Source organism: Trichechus manatus, unplaced genomic scaffold (genome assembly GCF_000243295.1).
Source record: "Trichechus manatus latirostris isolate Lorelei unplaced genomic scaffold, TriManLat1.0 scaffold00063, whole genome shotgun sequence".
In the NCBI taxonomy this organism is placed as follows: Eukaryota; Metazoa; Chordata; class Mammalia; order Sirenia; family Trichechidae; genus Trichechus; species Trichechus manatus.
The window spans coordinates 7,259,444-7,281,496 of NW_004443999.1; the positions used below are offsets into that span (position 1 = coordinate 7,259,444).

Consider the following 22,053-nt stretch of genomic DNA (forward strand, 5'->3'; position numbering starts at 1 on the left):
TATTGAATATACCATGAACTGCCAGAAGAACGAACACATCTGTCTTGGAAGAAGTACAGCCAGAATGCTACTTAGAAGCAAGGATGGAGAGACTTTGTCTCACGTACTTTGGACATGTTATCAGGAGGGACCAGTCCTAGGAGAAGGACATCATGCTTGGTAAATCAGAGGGTCAGTGAAAAAGAGGAAGACCCTCAACAAGATGGACTGACACAGTGGTTACAACAATGGGCTCAAGCATAACAACGATTGTGAGGATGGCGCAGGACCGGGCAGTGTTTCCTTCTGTTGTACCTAGGGTCACTATGAGTTGGAACCTGACTTGACAGCACCTAACAACATAACAAGCTCATTCTAGGGAAAATGCCTCAGCCGAAGGAATAATTGTGTTTTTAGAAATTTCAGAAATCATGTGCAGCCAACTGGAGACATTTTTTAGTTCAGCAGATCCTTCAAGCACCCCTAAAATGGCAGCTGCCTGTCTCAATCCATACAAGCCATGTTATTCCCCAAGAAGGCCTGTGGCCAAGGTAGTCTTCTTCTCTCTCAGCCCTAAATACCTTGGGGCCATCAAGTTCCCATCCAAGTTCTTTCATTTTTTTTGGTTTATTATAATAAATACATACAAAGTACATGGATCAGTACTTTATAAAGCTTTCCCTTGTGATAGTATTCATGATAGCAAAATTTACCTACCTTTGGAATTTTCTTTCTTTATAATTTATTTTCAATGTAATAAAATATTTTGTTTGATTATTCTTTCCTCTCCTTAAAAGAAAAAAAAAAGTGATGAGACCTGCAAATAAATAGACAATATTCTTTTTGATCTTCTCAATTTTCAAACTTGTCATTTGGAAGCTGAATAGCAAGGACCCCAGGAAGAGACAAATCATGTGAAGAGCATTTTAAGGAGAATATTCTAGACAGTCATGGCTTCTGTTGACACTGACCAAATACGTTTTAGAAATTCATGTCTCTATTTCCTTTTCTGTACAACAGGGTTAATTCTATCTCTTTGCAGAGCACATTGAAAGTGTCTGTTAAAAACTGGTGGGTAAGTGTTAGTATTGCCCGTTATTAATCCTGCCTCTCGACTCCTTTTCTTTCATAGGAAAAGGAGGATGATTAACAATGCAACACTCTGTCTCCTGCTAGGGGTAATTGCTTGATTTCTTTCATTGTTTCCATAGCACTTCCTGAATTAGATTAATTTCTTCGTATTCCGTTTCTATCTTTTCAAGACAGCAATTTCTTTGATGAAAAATATAGCAAGACATGATACTCATTTGCACATTAAAAAGTCGACCAAACCTCTTTTTTATTTTGACACCTGTTGTTTTGGAAAATGCTTTCTACAGTCTAGCGTTTAAGATCCAAACCATTGGTTTGCCCTGTCACAAAGCACTTTGAAGTTTGCGGTGAGCCCCCCTCACAGCTGCATCGCTAATGCCAGAATCGAGGTTAAAGTTAGTTCAGGTGGTACCTGCACAGACCTCAGAAGTTCAGAGATTCAAAACGAAAGACAGTGGCAACATTTCCATCACACTGAGGACTGGAGCACCTCCCTCACAGGGAGATGGGAATGAACTCACCAGATGCACCAAAGCACTTAAAACCGCGAGCTTCTCTGACTCACCATGAGTGGCACTTGATTATAAGACAGTAGGTCTGTCTGTCTGTCAGCTGCAGATGGTGCGCCATAGTTTTTTCTAGGTTGCTTTAAAAAACAGCCCTGTGGGGCACCTACCAGTACCATACTGTGTGTGTATGTGTCTGTGGGTGTTAGTGTGTTGATGTGTTCTAATCTAAAGTGCAGTCCCCCTTTACCCAAAACAGACTTTAAAGAGCTAACAAAATTAAAGTCAGTATATATATACGAGGACCTCAACCACAAAATGTAAACAGAGCAATGATTTGTGAAATGAGTAGGAAGTATTTATTATTAGATGCACAGAATGAGCATAAATTTAGTTCTGAATTTCCTGGCAGTAAAGCAAACACATGTTAGATTGATTATGTAATTCTTGCTACATGATTTTAAAAAGGCAAAAAAAAAAAAATTTTTTTTTTTTTTGAAAGAGGAACATTTTCCTGTCCAAAAATTCCAGGAAGAACTTATTTCACAGGACCTTCTGTTAGAGACACTAGATAACATAATGAACAATGTCTTCAACTGACACAGAAGTATTCTTGAAGTAGATGTTTTAAGTACAACCCTCTATAAAAGATGAAGGCATAATATGAAATAGAAATTTAGTGAAGACTTTTCCGAAGGAGCAAATACGGTCTTGGTGTATTAGGTTTTCTGCCTTTGCGGTAGGACTAACTTAGTGAACAGAAAGTACAGTAATGTGCCCACTGGGCTGTTACATCCCTTAGACATACTGGCTTATAGAAGTTCACTGTCAATTCTCTAATTGTCTGAAGTAATGCTGACTGCTGATTAAGGAGGGATGCCAATCTGAAGCAGGCAGGCTTGGCGTTCTGTGTTGGAATCTAGGGACCAAAACTCCAGAAGGTGGATCAATCCACTTCTACACAGAATTGGACCTTGGGGAGCTTACAGTTTTTCTTAGAGGAGGCTTTAGTGTGTTCACACCTGAGATGGATACTGGGATCCCAGAACATGGAAGAAATGATTTTTGAATCAAGTATTTTTAATGGAAGGGTTACATTAAATGCCATGAGGGACCAGGCAGCAAGTCCATGAGCGAGGCAGCCTGGTGCTGGGCACACAGGCCCTTGCTTGTGCCAGTGCTGGGACTGTTGACATGGGGAATATGTGCCCTGGCAGAAGTGGCTGCCTTCACTCAGCCGTGCCTAATGTTGCCATGTGACAACAAAGGCCAGAATTACCTGACTTCCAGTTTTTTAGGAGAGGCTGGAAATCTTGATTTTACATGAAATCTGATGACTTAGAAAAACATTCTTGCAGACCAAACCAAGCTGGCTTCAGCTTAAGGGCCTTCAGTTGGCAGCTTCTTTTTTTTAAGGCAAGGCTTTACTTATCAACTATCTTAACCATAAGTAACCTCACATTGGCCTAGTAGCAGTAACATTTCAGATTTTTGGCATAACTAAATCTTTATTTAAAAAAAAAAAATTAAAATTGCTTTCCCAGTGAGCTTATTAAATTGACATTAGAGGTGGAACTGGCCAGTTTTTCCCATGTAATTTTTTTTTTCTTTCCCTGTGTGCGATAATTCTCATTCTCGTATAGTTGATGTTAAGCTGGTTTCTGACAATAATTGTTCAACAGGTTCACTCTGTTGTTTAATTTAGCACTACATTTGTGGGCCAGCACCATGGATAGTTACCCCGTCTGGAATCTGTGTGATATTTCTAGGCAACCCTGAATGCTGACACTGATTTTGATATATGCAGTGAGGGCATTTTTCCCCCTTGTTTCTTCATTAAACAGTGTGCTCAATTCATTGAAGTTATGTGATTGTTTACATTTGTTTGGTCATCTTCTAAGCAAGGAGGAGTAGCAAAAATATTTATAACATTTTTTGAATTCTTATTATGTGCCATGCACTGAGCAGAGTACTATATATGTATTATCTCATATCTTCACAGGTAATGAGGCAGGTATCATCATCATCATCATCCCTACTTCATAGACTGGGCTAACTAACATAGAAGTTAAATAACATGACCTGGTCACACAGTTAGTTAGTAATGGGGTCCAGATAGGAGCTCTAGTGGCACAGTGGTTAAGCACTCAACTGCTAACCGTAAGGTTGGCAGTTCGAACCCACAATCCGCTCTGCAGGAGAAAGATGTGGCAGTCTGCTTCTGTAAAGATTAAAGCCTTGGAAACCCTATGGGGCAGTTCAGCTCTGTCCTACAGGGTCGCTATGAGTCTGAATCAACTCGACAGCAATGGGTTTGGTTTTTTGGTTTTGGGGGTCTGGACTTGAACCCACACAGTCCAACTCAGTAGGCTCCCTGCCTGCCCAGGGCCCCGGCCTGCACCACCAAGATTACCTCCTTTTTTCTTTGGGTTCTGAAAAACAGACATTCTTTTGGATGTTACGATGCCTTGAAAGAGGAGTGATGGAAACAACAGAATGCAGAGCCCTGAGGAATGTGCTTGTATTCCCCTCTCTCTCCTCTCTTCCTCATTGTGAGCACTCTGCTATGAGTTATGAAAGAAGCCTCCTGAAATTTACAGTGTGTACGGGCTGAGTCACATAACGAGCCTGATGCTTTCAGTGAGACTTCAGGTTCACAGTTCTTCATCTAAAATTGCAGATGGGAACAAACTTCCTGTATTGTCTTAGTGTAAGGGAACATACTTCCCCATTTCTTTCTAGACAAAGGGAGGAGACCAGCCTACAGCTTGTAAGCCAGACTGAATATTGATGAATGCAATAGGTGTTTGATCTTTAATAGTTGAGTGGATGGTGATTAATATTATAATATGTTAATTTTCTTAGTATCCCAGTGTTTTCTGTAATTATTAATATCATTAGCCTTGAGTGTAATTTTTTCTTAGTAAAAGCCTTCTAACAAAGACCTATTCTAAAATACAATGTCCTTTTCTTATTCATGGCTAAATCAGTGATATCAGTGATAGCTGTCTGGCAAAGGCTCAGAAGTATCCCTGCTAACTTGTTTTTGATAGTAGTTGATTAATATGTGTGTCCAAACTTCCAACACATGCATACCTGTATGTTTGCCAGTTGTAGCTGCATGCATTTAAATACGGTGTCGTTGGTGTGAAACAAAGTATAAAACATGAAAAACCAAGGAGTTGGAATTAGAGCCTCTAACTCTTTTCAGAACAGGAATATTATGATACAGCTTTGTTTTTCCTTTCAGGTGAGCTAGGTTCTTGGATAGGTTTGGTGGTCGGTTTCTTACCTTTCTAATTAGTTGTAAAAAATCTTACCTATAATGGACATAAATGAATTAACACATTAGTTTTTCTGTTAAGGTGTGGGTTTTCTTTGGGCTCATGCGGCCCTCCCAACTAGGAAACCGATAGACATGTCAGAACAGGATTGAAGCCCTTAAATATATCAGTTGGAGAACTTTGGTTGCTTTTCCTATTTTTCTATCCTGATTGTATAAACAAAATAAAGAGAATAACAGTATTTAAATATCTGTGAAATAACTTCTTCAACATGGAATGCATTTGCATGTATAAGTGAAGTTGCGTGTCTAATGGTTCTGTGGCACGCACACATTAATGACTTCTGAATTTTATTTTAGACAATCCATGGACACAAGGGGCCAATCACTGCAGTGGCCTTTGCTCCTGATGGACGATATCTTGCCACCTATTCAAACACTGACAGCCACATTTCTTTCTGGCAGGTAAGTGCAGACATAGGGGTCTTGAAGGACGCGGCATGCTTTGCTTTTGGTAGGAAAAGCTTCCTGTTGAGCTTGTCCGACTGCCCTCCTGCCTCCCTGCCTCTCCCTCCTGCCATCCTCTCTCCCTTCCCTCAACAAATATCAAGTATTTATTGCTTACTGATTATGTACCAGGCATTAGCATGCAGGGTACTGAGAATAGAGTTAGCAATCTGGGACGAGGGAGCGTCTGCTGTCACAGAGCTTTAGGTCTGAAAGAGATGCAGATAAATAAACCAGCAATTACAATACAGAGGGGAACCTTAGACTAAGTGGCCTGGGAAGGCTTGCAGGAGGAGACCTCTGAGACATGAGATGCTGAGGAAGGGCCAGGTGTAAGGGTGGGGAGGAGTGGGTGCTTAAGGCGAGGGGGCAGCAGGTGCAGCGGTTCAGAGGTAAGCAAGGGCATGGTGTGTTTGCCGGTCTGGGGAGAGGCGAAGCTCAGCCTGGGAATTTACACAGATCTTCTAGCACAGTCGTTGAGTCTTCAACTCTGAAAGTTCAGAGGGAAAATAATGCAGCCTAGTAATAACTTTATGTCCTGTTCATATTATCTCTGCTTTGTGTGCATTCTAGATTTCCCACATAATGCTCTTAATTCCCAAACTATTCAAAACGTCTAAAAAGAATCTGAGCATCTTTGGCTGGCAGTTCATAGGAACGCCATTGTTTAATTCTGAGTAAAATAAATGTTAATTTTGAGCAACTAATTTTAATAATAGAATTTGTTATCCTCAATGATAACTCTCCATCACATTTTCTTTTTAATCACATTTCTCTTTTAGTCCTGATAATTTAAAAAAATTTAAACATTATCAATCCCCCCAAAAAAGTTAATTTAAGATTTGGTTATATTACCTTCACTTGCCAGGAAACCCTGGTGGCATAGTCGTTAAGAGCTACGGCTGCCAACCAAAAGTTCAGCAGTTCGAATCTACCAGGCGCTGCTTGGAAACCCTATGGGGCAGTTCTATCCTGTCCTTTAGGATTGTTTTGAGTCAGAGTCAACTCAACAGCAACCAGTTTGGTTTTTTGGTTTTCACTTTCCAAGGTGCAAGTATGTTGTATGAGGTTCCGTTTATTGCTTTGAAAGCTAAAAAAAAAGCTTAAACAAGGCTTCAGCAGAACTTGATGATGGTTTAAAAAAAATCAATAGCTAATAAAATGTAAAATGGATACAATAATTGCTTAATTAACAACATGCTATTAAAGCATGACAACTTCCAGATCTGTCATAGACTTTTTCTACTCTTCGTCTAATTTAGTTGTCCAGTTTATTTTCTCATTATACTTTCTTTCAGAATGTCTCTCAAGCATCTTAACTAGCTTAAACTCGTTTCCTCAGCGAGCTCACCTGGTCTTCATTTTTCCCAGTGAATAACCACAGAACTCTTATTTTACACTACTGATGCCCCAGAATGAGTCCATTAGTTGTCCATAAACTGGACTTTTGCAACAAATGTTTCTTTAAAGAGTTTACCTGTCAACAGTTTTTTCTACTTAGCCTAACACAGTGGTCTGTATTATACCAACTTGTTGTTTGATATAAACTTTTTCTTATTTTCTGTACTCTTAAATTCTCTGAGGAGCTTTTATGTAAAGCTCCATTCAGTCAACATTTATTGAGTGTCTAAGTGCTAAGTATGAGGGCAGTGGTGGTTCAGTGGTAAAATTCTTGCCTTCCATGAAGGAGACCCAGGTTCAATCCCCAGCTAGTGCACCTCAAGCGCACCCACCACTTGTCTGTCAGTGGAGGTTTGCGCGTTGCTACGATGCTGAACAGGTTTCAGTGGAGCTTCCAGACTAAGACGGACTAGGGAGATAGGCCTGGTGATCTACTTCTGAAAATCAGCCAGTGGAAACCCAATGGATCACAGTAGTTCTATCCTCAACCAATCATGGGGATGGCTCAGGACCGAGCAGTGTCTTATTCCCTTGACCATGGGGTCGCCATGAGTTGAGGTTGACTCAAGGGCCACCAACAAGTGCTAGGTACTGGCCTGCACTTTAGAGATATGGACATCTACAAGTCATGGGTTCCCTGCTGTTCAAGGATCTTGTGTTCTATCCATGCTTTCTTCTTTTGAGTAAACAAAAAAGCCTCTCTTTTGTTACACTTGTCCAACCTTTTTCTACTAAGCAAATATAATTTTTATATAAAGGACTACGTCTTATATTAGCCAGATTTAAAACCACTTCCAATGTTTTCCTGTATTTTCAAAGTAATGAATCTTTTTCCCTTTATCTAGATCGTGAAGGTTTTATTTAGATCTTTTTATCCCTTCCATGAGTGTTTTTCTATTTTTATGAAAGTTTCTGCCTCAGTCATCGATGGAATTTTGGCTAGCACCCTTTCTTATATTAGCGCTCATGATCACTATTTAGATAATATCTTTTTTTTTTCCTTTACTCCAGGCCTCTACCTTCAGTCTCACTGTTAGTTGCTGTCGAGTCGATTCTGACTCATGGTGACCCAATGTGTGGAGAGTAGAACTGCTCCATAGGGTTTTTTTTTTTTCTCCCAAATGATATTTTATTGTGTTTTTGGTCAAAAGTTTACACAGAAAATTAGATTCCCATTTAACAATTTCTACAAGATTTGTTTAGTGACATTGGTTACATTTTACACAGTGTGTCAGTTTTCTCATTATTTCCTTTCTGGTGGTTATTTCTGTTTCTGGTTGTTCCCCCATGCGTTTGTCAGTTTGTCATACTGTGGGGCTTGTGTGTTGCTGTGATGCTGAATGCTATGCCACCGGTATTCAAATTACCAGCTGGGTTACCCGTGGCGGACAGGTTTCAGCTGAGCTTCCAGACTAAGGCAAACTAAGAAGAAAGACCCAGCAATCTACTTCTGAAAAGAATTAGCCAGTGAAAACCTTATGAATAGCAGCAGAACATTGTCTGATATATAGTGCTGGAAGATGAGCCCTTCAGGTGGGAAGGCACTGAAAATGTGACTGGCGAAGAGCTGCCTCCTCAAAATAGAGTCGACCTTGATGACGTGGATGGAGTCAAGCTTCCGGCACCTTTATTTGCTGATGTGGCATGACTCAAAATGAGAAGAAACAGCTGCAAACATCCATTAATAATTGGAACGTGGAATATACGAAGTACAAATCTAGGAAAATTGGAAATCATCCAAAATGAAATGGAACACATAAACGTCGACATTCTAGGCATTAGTGAGCTGAAATGGATTGGTACTGGCCATTTTGAATCGGACAATCATATGGTCTACTATGCCAGGAATGACAACTTGAAGAGGAATGGCGTTGCATTCACCATCAAAAAGAACATTTCAAGATCTATCCTGAAGTACTATGGTGATCAGTGATAAGATAGATCCATACACCTACAAGGAAGACCAGTTAATACAACTGTTATTTCAATTTATGCACCAGCCACTAAGGCCAAAGATGAAGAAATTGAAGATTTTTACCAACTTCTGCAGTCTGAAATTGAACACGCAATCAGGATACATAGATAATTACTGGTGACTGGAATGCAAAAGTTGGAAACAAAGAAGAAGGATCAGTAGTTGGAAAATATGGCCTTGGTGATAAAAATGATGCTGGAGATTGAATAATAGAATTTTGCAAGACAAACGATTTCTTCATTGCAAATGCCTTTTTTCACCAACATAAACGGCGATTGTACACATGGACCTAACCAGATGGAATACAAAGGAATCAAATCGACTACATCTGTGGAAAGAGACAATAGAAAAGCTCAATATCATCAGTCAGAACATAGTCAGGGGCCAACTGTGGAATGGACCATCAATTGCTCATATGTAAGTTCAAGCTGAAACTGAAGAAAATTAGAATAAGTCCATGAGAGCCAAAGTATGACCTTGAGTATATCCCACCTGAATTTAGAGACCATATCAAGAATAGATTTGATGCATTGAACGCTAATGACCAAAGACCAGACGAGTTATGGAATGACATCAAGGACATCATACGTGAAGAAAGCAAGAGGTCATTAAAAAGATAGGAAAGAAAGAGAAGACCAAAATGGATGTCAGAAGAGACTCTGAAACTTGCTGTTGAACTTTGAGGAGCTGAAGTGAAAGGAAGAAATGATGAAGTAAAAGATCTGAACAGAAGATTTCAAAGGGCAGCTTGAGAAGACAAAACAAAGTATTACAATGACATGTGCAAAGACCTGGAGATAGAAAACCAAAAGGGAAGAACACGCTCTGCATTTTTCAAGCTGAAAGAACTTAAGAAAAAATTCAAGCCTCGAGTTGCAATATTGAAGATTCTACAGGGAAAGTATTAAACGACACAGGAAGCATCAAAAGAAGATGGAAGGAATACACAATCACTCTACTGAAAAGAATTGGTCACATTCGACCATTTCAGGAGGTAACATATGATCAGGAACTGATGGTACTGAAGGAAGAAGTCCAAGCTTCACTGAAGACATTGGCAAAAAACAAGACTCCGGGAATTGACGGAATATTAATTGAGATGTTTCAACAAATGGATGCAGCAATAGAAGTGCTCACTTGTCTATGCCAAGACATTTAGAAGACAGTTAGCTGGCCAACTGACTGGAAGAGATCCATATTTATGGCTTTTCCCAAGAGAGGTGATCCAACTGAATGCAGAAATTATCAAACAATATCATTAATAGCTCACACAAGTAAAATTTTGCTGAAGATCATTCAAAAGCAGCTGCAGTAGTATATCCACAGGGAACTGCCAGAAATTCAAGCCAAATTCAGAAGAGGTTATGGAACGAGGGATATTATTGCTGATGTCAGATGGATCCTGGCTGAAAGCAGAGAATACCAGAAAGGTATGTACCTGTGTTTTATTGACTATGCAAAGACATTCAACTGTGTGGATCATAACAAATTATGGATAACATTGCGAAGAATGGGAATTCCAGAACACTTAATTGTGTCATAAGGAACCTGTACATAGGTCAAGAGGCAGTCGTTTGAACAGAACAAGGGGATACTGCGTGGTTTAAAGTTAGAAAAGGTGTGTCACAGTTGTATCCTTTCACCATACCTATTCAATCTGTATGCTGAGCAAATAATCCAAGAAGCTGGACTATATGAAGAAGAATGGGGCATCAGGTTTGGAGGAAGACTCGTTAACAACCTGCAATACGCAGATGACACAACCTTACTTGCTGAAAGTGAAGAGGACTGGAAGCACTTACTGATGAACATCAAAGACCACAGCCTTCAATATGGATTACATCTCAACATAAAGAAAACAAAAATACTCACAACTGAACCAATAAGCAACATCATGATACATGGAGAAAAGATTGAAGTTGTCAAGGATTTTATTTTACTTGGATCCACAAACAACACCCATGGAAGCAGCAGTCAAGAAATCAAATGACACATTGCATTGGGCAAATCTGCTGCAAACGATCTCTTTTTTAAAGTGTTGAAAAGCAAAGATGTCACCTTGAAGACTAAGGTGTGCCTTACCCAAGCCATGGTGTTTTTAGTCACCTCATATGCAGGTGAAAACTGGACAATGAATAAGGGAGACCAAAGGAGAAATGACGCCTTTGAACTGTATGGGAGAAGAATATTGAATATATCATCAACTGCCAAAAGAACGAACAAATCTGTCTTGGAAGAAGCATGACCAGAATGCTCCTTAGAAACAAGGATGGTGAGACTACATCTCACATACTTTGGACATGTTATCAGAAGGGATCAGTCCCTGAAGGACATCATGCTTGGTAAAGTAGAGGGTCAGACCCTCAACGAGATGGATTGACACAGTGGCTGCAACAATGGGCTTAAGCATAGCAAGGATTGTGAGGATGGCACAGGACTGGGCAGTGTTTTGTTGTTGTACATAGGGTCGCTGTGAGTCAGAACTTTGTCGACGGCACCTAACAACAAGTTTCTCTGCCCCCTTCATTCTTGTCTTTGCTTTAGAGTAAGTGTTGACTGTTTGGTCACATATAGATGTTTTTTTAAAAGGAGTGCAGTACTCAGGGGTAATATTATTTATTTTATGAGCCAGTCTATTATTTAGCTAAAAGATGACCTCATGGAATAGTTTTAGTTCAAGATTTAAAGAGTATCTCAGGACGATAGTCTCAGGGAGTCCTCTAGTGTCAACTGATCTAAAAGGTCTAGATTTTTTAAGAATTCAAGTTCTGTTCCATATTTTGCCCCCATTCTATCAGGGTCATCTAGGTCAATTGGTACAACAAAGTTCATAAGAAAATGTTCTACATCCAAATTTGGTGAGTAGCATCTGGGGTCTTAAAAGCTCGTGAGTGGGTATCTAAGATACATCTACTGGCCCCATCCCATCTGGAGCAAAGGAAAATGAAGAAAACCAAAGACACAAGGGAAATATTAGTCAAAAGGACTAATGGACCACAAGTACCACAGCCTCCACAAGCATGAGCCCTGAAGAACTAGATGGTGCCCAACTACCACCACTCAGGCAGGAATCACAATAGAGGGTCCCAGACAGACTGGAAGAAAAATGTAGAACAAAATAGCAAATTCACACACAAAGACCAGACTTACTGGTTTGACAGAGACTGTAAGAATGCCTGAGACTATGGCTTCCGGAAACCCTTTTAACTCAGAACCGGAGCCACTCCCGAAGTTCACATTTCAGCCAAAGATTAGACAGGCCTATAAAACAAACAATAGCACGTGAGGAACGTGTTTCTTAGTTCAATCAGTATATGAGACCAAAAGGGCAACACTTGCCCAAAAGAAATGACAAGAAAGCAGGAAGGGACAGGAAAAATGGACAGATGGAAACAGGGAATTGGAGTGTGGAAGGTGAGAGTACCAACAAAATACAGGGATTTCAACCAATGTCACAAAACAATTTGTGTATAAATTATTGAATGAGAAACTAATTTGCTCTGTAAAGTTTCACCTAAAGCACAATTTAAAAAAAAATTTGAGTTCTGTTCTATATTTTGCATCCGTTCTATCAGAATCCATTTACTGTGTTCCTGATCAGAACAGTCAGTAGTGGTAGCCGGGCACCATCTAGTTCTTCTGGTCTCAGGGTAAATGAGGTCATGGTTTGTGCAGACTGTTAGTCCTGTGGACTAGTTTCTTCTCTGGGTCTTTGGTTTCCTTCATTCTCTTTTACTCTGGACATGTAGAGACCGATAGTTGTATCTTAGATGACTACTCGAAAGCTTTTAGGACCCTAGACACTACTCATCAAATTAGGATGTAGAACATAAACTTTACATACTATATTATGCCAGTTGACTGAGTTATCCCACTAGACTATGGTCCTAAGCCTTCAGACCCCATGAACCAATCCTGCGAGGTGTTTAGTAAGTATCTGTATTTGTGCCCTCTACAGATGATACCTTTTTGAAATAACCTCTATTCATCTTCCGGTTCCTCCCTCCCCCTCACCCCTACCCCTTGTAGTTGCCTCTGTTGTCTCTAGGCTTTGCCAAGTACATTTAAACCTCCGTGCCTGTACATGTGGCTTTGTGCAGCACGGGGCAGCAGCACCTTAGTCCACAAGCTCATGTACTCCAAGGGCTGCCTTGTGTTGTCTGCACAAGTGGGCATTCAGGGCACGGAGCACCAAAGCAACTCAGGCAACACCCAGTTCTTTATTGCCTCTCAAACCAATGTCAGAACTTAAAATACAGCCTATTCCTGCATGCTTAAATTACACACAGCTTGGTCTTGAAATTTAAGTGGACCATCCAGAAACATATCATTTCAGCTTTATCACGAAAATACAATAAAACCCCTGTCTGAAGCATAGCGGTCTTTTATTTGAATTAAAGAAGATCCAAAAAGCAGCGTTGGAACTACTGCTGCTCTCCCCAAATGGGCTTTGCTAATTTATTTAGATAGCTGTTGTTTAGTTCTAATGATGTATGATAATACTTTTATATTGTTCCAGTAAGTGTACTGTAATATATTTTGGAAACTTAATGAAGTCTTATTAATACAGAACCTTACTAGAGCTATCGGCTATTAAAATCTTTGCTGAGAAATGAGTGTTAATGAGAAATATTGGTTGGATAATTACTCAAGTGAGACTTAGTAAAAGGTTTGTGTGCAGCATTACTTGTATTGCGAATAGCATTAAACCGTTTCCTGTTATTTGGTGAATGATGTGTATATGTGTTTCTATGTGTTCAAAAAATAGTCTTCACGGTACTGGTTTTGTGAAACATTATTTTTAAAGAGAAGAGAAAATCCAAAATTGCATTTTAGTTTGTTTACATACTTAGCTATTGAATGAGGTAGTTTAACAATCATTCAAGCACTTCCATTCTCCAACATCATATTTCCCACAGTTCAAATAGCTCACTTTGGTATCTCCATTGAGCAAGGAGAGTCTGATAATGAGATGCATCTGTAATTCTCTCACCACCCTCCAACAAATAAATATCCTCTTTCAGAAATGCTAATCATAAATTAGACAAATATTGGTTTTTATTTATTTTTATTCATACCATTATACAATAAAATACTATTTGGCCATTTTAAAAATGATGATGTAAATCTGTAGTCATTAACGTGAAAAGATTGCCCTTGTCAGCTGAATGAAGAACAGTTGAATGAAAAAGCAAACTGTGAAACTGCCATTTAATATGAGCCTGCTTATATAATATCCCTTATATCTGCATCTCCTTTGTGTGTGTGTGACATATATATGTGAAAGGGTCTCTATCAAAATGTTAACAGTGGTTGTCTCTGGGAAGTGCGATTTCAGGGGATTTTTGCTTTCTTTCTTATGCTTCTCTTTACTCTTTGCATTTTCTACAGTGACCACGTATTATCTTTATAGTAAGGAAAAAACTTAATATAACCAAAAATTATAATTCCAAGTAGTTTCCATTTATTCAGGGCTCACGTTTCTCTCTAGCATAGTTGGCAGTCAGTCACTGGTCAAGAATACATTAATACTGAATAACAAAGTGGTTAATTCCTTCAGCGAGAGTTCTTTGGCTGAGCTCATTGGGAAAATTAATACTCACCCTTACTGTTTCAGATTCATCCCTAATTTGAAGAGGTTATAGGGAAAGGATAGTCCGAGGAGCAATGGATTATAGTTAACATGGTGCTCATCTTCATTCCAACACTATGCAACTATAATCACTATGTCCCTTACAGAATTTCACATTGCTCTATTCTAGGCAGGAGGCTGTTTGACCCTCCCAAAGGCATTTGTCAAAGTTGTAAGGGGAACCCAGAAACAAAAATAGATGCTTTCTTTTTTTGTTTAATCTTTCCATCTATAGCATTTCCATAAGGTATTTCCTCCCTGGCCCTGTTTAGCTCTTAGCCTACCTCTCCTGTGCCTGGCTAAATTTGAAGGGAAGAATTAAAAATAGGAAAGTGTCTGGGCATTTTGGATGCCCCTAGCATTTTGAGCCACCAGCAGAAATTAAGCTTCATTCATATTATCAGTGAAAATCCATAAAGAATGAAAAATACTTTGCAGTTATTTATCAACTGAGAAATTAGATTTTTAAGAAGCTCAGTATGCCTTTGATGCCAGTTAATTTTAACCAGGAATTTTCTGGATCATTTGGAGCTGTTCTGTAAAAGAACAAAATTATTACGTACTGTTCCTTTTTGTGGAAGTGAGAACTATCAAATGGAACTTACCATCATCGTTTATATTTAAACTATTTGGGAACCTCCAGAAAGCAATAAGGCATTGATTTTTTTTCCTTAATCTTTTATGGAGTTTTTGGGAAAAGGAAGAAGGAACGAAGCAAGGAAAGAGACTTTTGAAAGGACGACAGTAAGATACTGCCTGGTTTTCAGTGTTAACTGAACTTTAGCAGAAAGAGTTAACTATAACCATACATTTGGTTTTAAAATGTGACCTCGTACACTAGTGATTTTTTTTCACCTCTGTGTTGTGCTCGGCACTATTATTAATGCAGGAAAATCAGTAACATTAGTCATCTTAAAAGGGTTATTACTCAAGATGATTTAAATTGTGAAAATGTCAGTGGAGCCTGCACACACCATGCTAGAGATGCCATGATTTACGCCTGCTGACACCCTCCTGCTGCCGAGAAGGGCCCGGAGAAGGAATGGCTGATAGTTTGTCCTGATCCTAATGCAGAGCGTGATATCAGCAGTAACACATCTTAAACGTCCTAGGATTTGCCAAGGTTTCTTGTGTCAACCATTTGTGTACATGGGGTCATAATCTGCATGCTTTATGCAATTCCCTCAAATCTTCCCTGTTTAGGTGGAGGTTTTACTGGAGAGGGGAACTGGAAATGAAAATGAGTACAAAGAAAAAATATTATTTCCAAGATTCCTGTGCTAGTTTTCAGTATGCTTTCTGTGTAGTTTGTAATAACACAGGTGATGCTTGCTGAAACCATTTAAAGTAATGCTTAGAATCTAAAGGGTTCTTCAGACTCCATTGCTCAGATAACGTCCACTTAGGTAACATCCACGAGCCCTGGTGGCACAGTGGTTAAGAGCTCAGCTGCTGACCAAAAGGTCAGCAGTTCGAATCCACCAGTTACTCCTTGGAAAATCCAATGGGGCAGTTCTACTCTGTCCTATAGAGTTGCTATGACTCAGAATTGATTCGATGGCAATGAGTTGCTTTAGATAACATCCAAGATTCAGTACTTTGAAATGAATGTGTACTGTATTTTTATACAAATAACACGTGCCCTCTGAGTTTGTTTGCCAGCCACACCCTCCCCGCCACGTAAGCACTATGTTGTTTTTTTTTGTTTACAGCAACATGTGGAAGAGGATTGGCATGGCAGTACTTGTGAGGATGCCTCGAAGTGGGGAGGTCATGGCTGGCAAACAAACCCAGAGGATACGTGTTATTTGTGTAAAAATATGATAGTTGTTCATGATTTATAATTTTCATGCCATTTTTCCACAATTATGAACGGATTAAGAAAACTTAAAATAATTTTAAATTCAGAAAAGCTGCTAAACAGAAATACTGACTTATAAAAAATCATTGTCAATAAAGTGTTAAAAGTGTACTTAGCTCATCAAAACAATGAGTCACAAATAATGTTGAAATGCACTTCATTTGTGTTTCCCTTCAAAATAGACAAGAGCTTTCTAGGTACTAGATTGTTTAAAAGCAGGTGAGGAGTGAAGGGGTTGATAGATGGGGGTAAGTTTTAACCTCTGATCCAGTAACCGACCACTCTTAGCATTGTCGTTAAAGAACCAAAAAGTCTGTATTATTCAATGCCCTGGTGGCACAGTGGTTAAGTGTTTGGCTGCTAACTGAAAGGTCAGCAGTTTGAATCCACCAGCCACTTCTTGGAAACCCTGTGGGGCAGTTCTACATCCTGTAGGGTCTCTGTGAGTCAGAATTGACTTGACGGCAGCAGGGTTTCCTAATATTGTTGAATTAAACTGTTTTGTTAGCATCTACTGTTCAGCTCCCTTCTTAAAGATCGTCGTACTCTCCTGCTGTCGAATTCTTCCCACAAAGTCAAATTTCTCTGTATTTGTGCATCTACTGTAACAGCATCAGAACAATTTCAAGTACATCCTAAGGGACCCTTTGTTGTTGTTAGCTGCTGTTGAATCGGCCCCTGACTCATGTCAACCCCATGCACAATGGAACAAAACAGTGCTCGGTCCTGCACTATCCCCATGATGGGTTGCAGATCAGACTGTTGTGCTCCATAGGGTTTTCATTGGCTAATTTTCAGAAATAGATCACCAGGCCTTTCTTCCTAAACAACCCTCTAGGGGTTAAGAATAAAGTCTTAGTTGAGTCTGAATAATCACATAGAGGAGAAAGTGGCCGTAAGTGTATGTCACCTGAACCCCCCTGTGTTCATGGAAGGAAAATGGCTCTTTAAACACACATGTGCTGTCATCCCCTCTCTCCCTCCAGATGAATACCTCGCTCCTAGGAAGCATCGGCATGCTGAATTCGGCCCCTCAGCTGCGCTGTATCAAAACCTACCAGGTACCCCCCGTGCAGCCCGCCTCCCCCGGCTCCCACAACGCGCTCCGACTGGCCCGCCTCATCTGGACTTCCAACCGCAACGTCATCCTGATGGCCCATGACGGCAAGGAGCACCGCTTCGTAGTCTGAGACTCCCAGCCGGTGCTCTAACTACACTGGCGTGCTCTCAGTCCTCTGTCCTTCCTCACTCGAGCATGCCTCAGTGCCTGCCCACACCAGTGTCATCGGGTGTCGCCTCTGCATGGTTCTGGGGCAGACCCCACTCATGCCACCCATTGATTAGAGCATGCACACACAGCTCCGCCGGATGTGGCCGCCCTATCACTGGGTAGTTTTTCCCTGCCAGACATGGGAGGGGAAAGGCAGCGGTTCCTGGGAACACTCTTGTTGCTTGGTGCAACAGAAGCCTGGAAATCAATAAACACTGTGATTGCACTCTCAGCCCAGATCGGCATTTCCAGGGACCTAAACCCACCTCGGCAGTGCTGCTGGAACTGGCCTTTTGACGCTGGGCTTTGAGGTATTGTGGCGGCCCTAATTATCGAAGTTATTTTCCTTTGGCTTTCCTAAAGCATATTATTGTTTACCAACAAGATTCTGTGTTTATGTGTTGTTGTTGTTTTTTCCTTCCAAGGATTGCTAGGAAATTACTTAATCTAATTTCCTAGAGTTGAGCCACTACCTTCTTTATTGACACCGAACTGATTTGAGATTTGTGAGAAAATAGCAAAGAAAAACATTTTCCTTGCAGAGAATACAGTTGTCCAGACACCTAGCCTTCTAAAGTGCTCATATCCTGCTTAAGTTGATAGTGTATTTAGTAGTTTAAAATACAAATCATCACTTCATATGAACTAGATAATATAATTATCCAGTCAGTATAACTAATCTCTTAAGAAACTTTTGTGATAAAGAACCAAGTTTGGAAACATAGCATATACCTAAAAAGAAGGCTCTCGTATCTATTGCTACAGATGTTTTTGTTTAGGGTAGAGCGTACCCCCACTCCCTTCAGAAATTTTATGAGTCTGCAATCCCCATATGTATGACATATGTCAGTTATCATGTAATAATTACAAGTCAGCCTTCAAACTACTAGTGATCAATTAAAAGAAAACAAAGAAGGCATTTCTTTTAAACAACTGTCCTAGAAAATTAGTAAACGTGGCGTGAGCTCTGACGAATATATATAAAATGTGAGAGCTCTCAATCAATGTATTTGAATAAACATTGCAATGAGGGTGTTCATCATGCTTTGAAGTAAGCTTGAACTAGGTAACTGTTTTCTCATGTCAAATTATGCTGGGTCTTGCTCATAATAATGGGGAAAAAATCCATAAAATAATATTTTGTATGAATTGTTCCTAACAAACTTTAATCTGTATATAATTCGGGGATTTTGTTGGTTGGTTGGTTGTTGATTGGTTGGTTAGTTGGGCAAAATGGTTTATTAAATTCAAAATAGAAAAAATGATTTATTAAATTCAGAGAAAATATGCAAAGTTTACAGAGGAACCAAAATGATAATGGGAGTATTTAATTTTAAAAGCATAGCCTGTCAGAGTCTGTGTAATACACAAAAAAGCAGGGCCAGAGTCCAGGAACATCCATCTGTTATTTCACTGATGCAGATCTTTAAGGAAGATATTAAACAGTGAAGATCATTAGAACTCCTCTTTCGTATTGATGTGAAGTGTGCTATTTCCATTGGTGGCATATCTGTACTATTCCTTGGTTTTACACTTTGAGTGTTCTTTCAAAAGCGAATTTATGCCACATGCATGTACATTGTAATTATAAAGATCATATATGTAGTTTCCAAGGAAGAAGCAAAGAGCTATATAGTGTAAACTTTGTTTGGTGAACATGCTGTTGCGTTCGGTAGAGATGTAAAAACGTGTAGTAAAGGTGCACTTTGTTTTTCCAGTGGATTCCCCAAGTCTTCTCTGTACTCAGCACATGTTTACTTTATGAACCTAAACCAGAATTAATTTATTCTAGACTAGAAAGCTATTGTGGAATGATGAGATAAAAGTGTACCTTAGAGACTTTTTTTTTTAAACAAAATTTGCAGTGCATCAGGAAAACGTGTGGGAACGGAGGCCGGCCCCCACAAATATTCGGGTGAGATACCCCGGGGAGATTTAGAGCAAACCTGTGAGCCCCAGAGGAGCCAAACAGCCAGGTGATGGATGCAGGCCAGACAGGGTGACTGGCCAGTAGAACATTGTGACTGTGGGATTCTGGGGTGGGTGATATCTAATGGCTAGACAGACGTCTCTAGCTGCTAAACTAATATTTGCATTCTTGTTAACACAAATCTCTCCTTGGCAATTTTGACGACCACAGTCCCAAACTTCATCACAGCTTACATTTCTCAGCACTGAGGTAAACTTTGTACTGTCACCCCAGTGTCTGCTTTAAGTGTTTTATTGATTTTGTTGGCACTGTATTTGGACTTGTCCTTGTAAATGTAGAGACATATGCGGCTTAGTTGGTAATTCACAAGCAAAAGATGACATGACGTGACACCTGTATGAAAATGTTGTAATGATTGAAGTCACTGTGTACAGCAAGTGATTTAAAATGTCTGCCTCTCAAGACTTTTCTTGATTATTTCACTTAATAGACTCTGTATGTACTAAATGTCCCTGTGTACATATGTGTGTTAAATAAAAAAGAATTGTACTGAAGGCTGTTTTTCACATATGATTGCTTCTTCTGTTCATTCTTCTTTAACATTCTCAATCGAAGTCCACATGCTCTTTTCCCCTCTCTTTGGTACCAAATTAAAGCCTTCTATTTCTCTCTAATTATTCATTTTCCTGGAGACCTAGCTTCAAGAAAGGTAAGCTTGCTCACAAGGGACAGTAAAGAAGGAAGTCCCTCTCCTACACTGCAAAAGTGTGAGAACTAGATAGACTCTCCTACTGAAACTCAACAGCACCCTCTGTAGTTTGGGCAAGGGAATTGTACCCTAAGTTGCTCCTAAATAGACTGTTAATTGTACCAAATTATATCTTGTCAGATTTGATGACATAGGTCGACTGCCCCACGGGAGCTGGGTGAGATCATTAAATTCATTTCATTTAATACCCAGTTTGGAGTTGAATTTGAATCCCTGAGGTAAACGGTGTAATTGGTTTTCAGAAAGAGCAAGAATAACAAAATAGGTCATCATCGCTCACAGAGGGTTATGTGTAAGTAGGGAACGTATTTGTTTTAATTTTCAGATAAGAAGATTGAACAGCTTGAATTGAGTCAATCGTTAGGTCACAGTATAATGGTCTATAAGAGAAACATAAAGGAGTTGAATGCAGCAGCATTCTCGGCCCTAATCAAATGCCCAGAGCATCGGTCCAGGAATTGTTTTAATGTCTGGTGATGACTTAAATGTATCCTTATAGGAAAATAGGGGCAGTAACAGTTCTGTATGATTGGTGATCACATAAACTGATCAAATGTGGAAAGGGCATGACATTAATAGGAAGGTAAAGCCGAGCAGTGCTGGGTGAACTTTCACCTTTCACCCCTTCGGCTGACTGACAGAGCTGAGTGTTGAAGAAAATCAATACTTTGGAGCCAGGAGGGAAATATTTCCAGCCTCTAACTAGAGAATGTATTCTGACAAGGCCAAGATAATCCAAGCTGCACAGGAGAAAGAGAAAAGAAGACTAATTTTTAAAGCTTGACACTTCAAGGTGTTTTTGTACAATGGTTTAGAGATCGTCAATACATACAAATACCAAAGGTCAAAAAGAAAAGCCAGAAGAATTTCAAAAATTAGACGTTTAGTTCTTTTTGCTGTTTACAAACTAAAAAAGATTTCAGAAAGGCTTGTGCTTGTAATTTTTGTTTAAATGAACTGAACAATTGCGCATTCGAGATTATCATTGTTTTTAATCAAGCCTTTAAAAGGGGCATCATTATGAATGTTGAGTGCCCAAGAAGGTGTTCAGGCTTCTTGATTCTGTTGATTTTCTTGGACATAAGTTATATTTTGAGTGGTTATATCACATTATGCTAACATCTCAGAATTTTGTTTTGTGATTCATGTTTGCCCTGCCATGGTGACATCATAAATCTTAGACCCTCCTTCACATTTAGTTCAATTTTTGGCATAAGGAACACGTTGCTGCATCTTTGGAACTTGAATTACTTCTAGTTTCCATAGTCCCTTTAAGCAAATTACTTATAAGAGTCTATTCTAATTAGTGCCCTTCTAAGCGAAAGGCTTAAGCAATTCACTCCGTTCTTACCAGCAAGATTAGATCCATTCATTCTGTAGACAGATAACTCCATCAAACCGATATAGATTCTTTTCTCTCCTATAGATAAGAAAACCAAGAAGTCGAATGGCGCCCAAACCTTCCCGCCAAGCTCAGAAGGACAAAGGAATCCTGAGTACACTGTGGACCGAAAGTCACCACCTGTGTGCTTTCTCATGGACGTGATCATCAACAAACCTGCTATAAACATATAAGTATATGATTATTAATATGACAGTGAAAGTATAGCCTCCAATTATATGCCCTCTTTCTCATTTGAAAAAAAAAATCCACTCTATTCTGAGGAAGTAAGATATGGTTGGAAATTTTTAGTTTTAATTTGTTTCAGAAGGAAAACACTGGCAGCCAAGACACCTCAGTGCTCTGAGATTTCCCAGAAAAGACCAGGAATTCAGCACATGTCTGATTTGTAGTAGGTAGCCAGTATTTCTTGAATTTGTTAAACCCATGAGATTATGCATGTCAAT

At 39.5% G+C, this 22,053-nt stretch overlaps 1 protein-coding gene across 1 annotated transcript in view; it reads left to right on the forward strand.

Annotated features, from left to right (window-relative positions):
• WDR7 (WD repeat domain 7) overlaps positions 1–21,138 on the forward strand; it is a 426,984-nt gene extending 405,846 nt beyond the window's left edge. Inside the window, exons 27-28 of the mRNA XM_004379257.2 lie at positions 5,221–5,325; positions 17,223–21,138. Of these exons, the coding sequence (XP_004379314.1) occupies positions 5,221–5,325; positions 17,223–17,426 (309 nt within the window). The 3' untranslated portion in view covers positions 17,427–21,138. The remainder of the gene's footprint in view (positions 1–5,220; positions 5,326–17,222) is intronic.
• Positions 21,139–22,053: the final 915 nt, after the last annotated feature.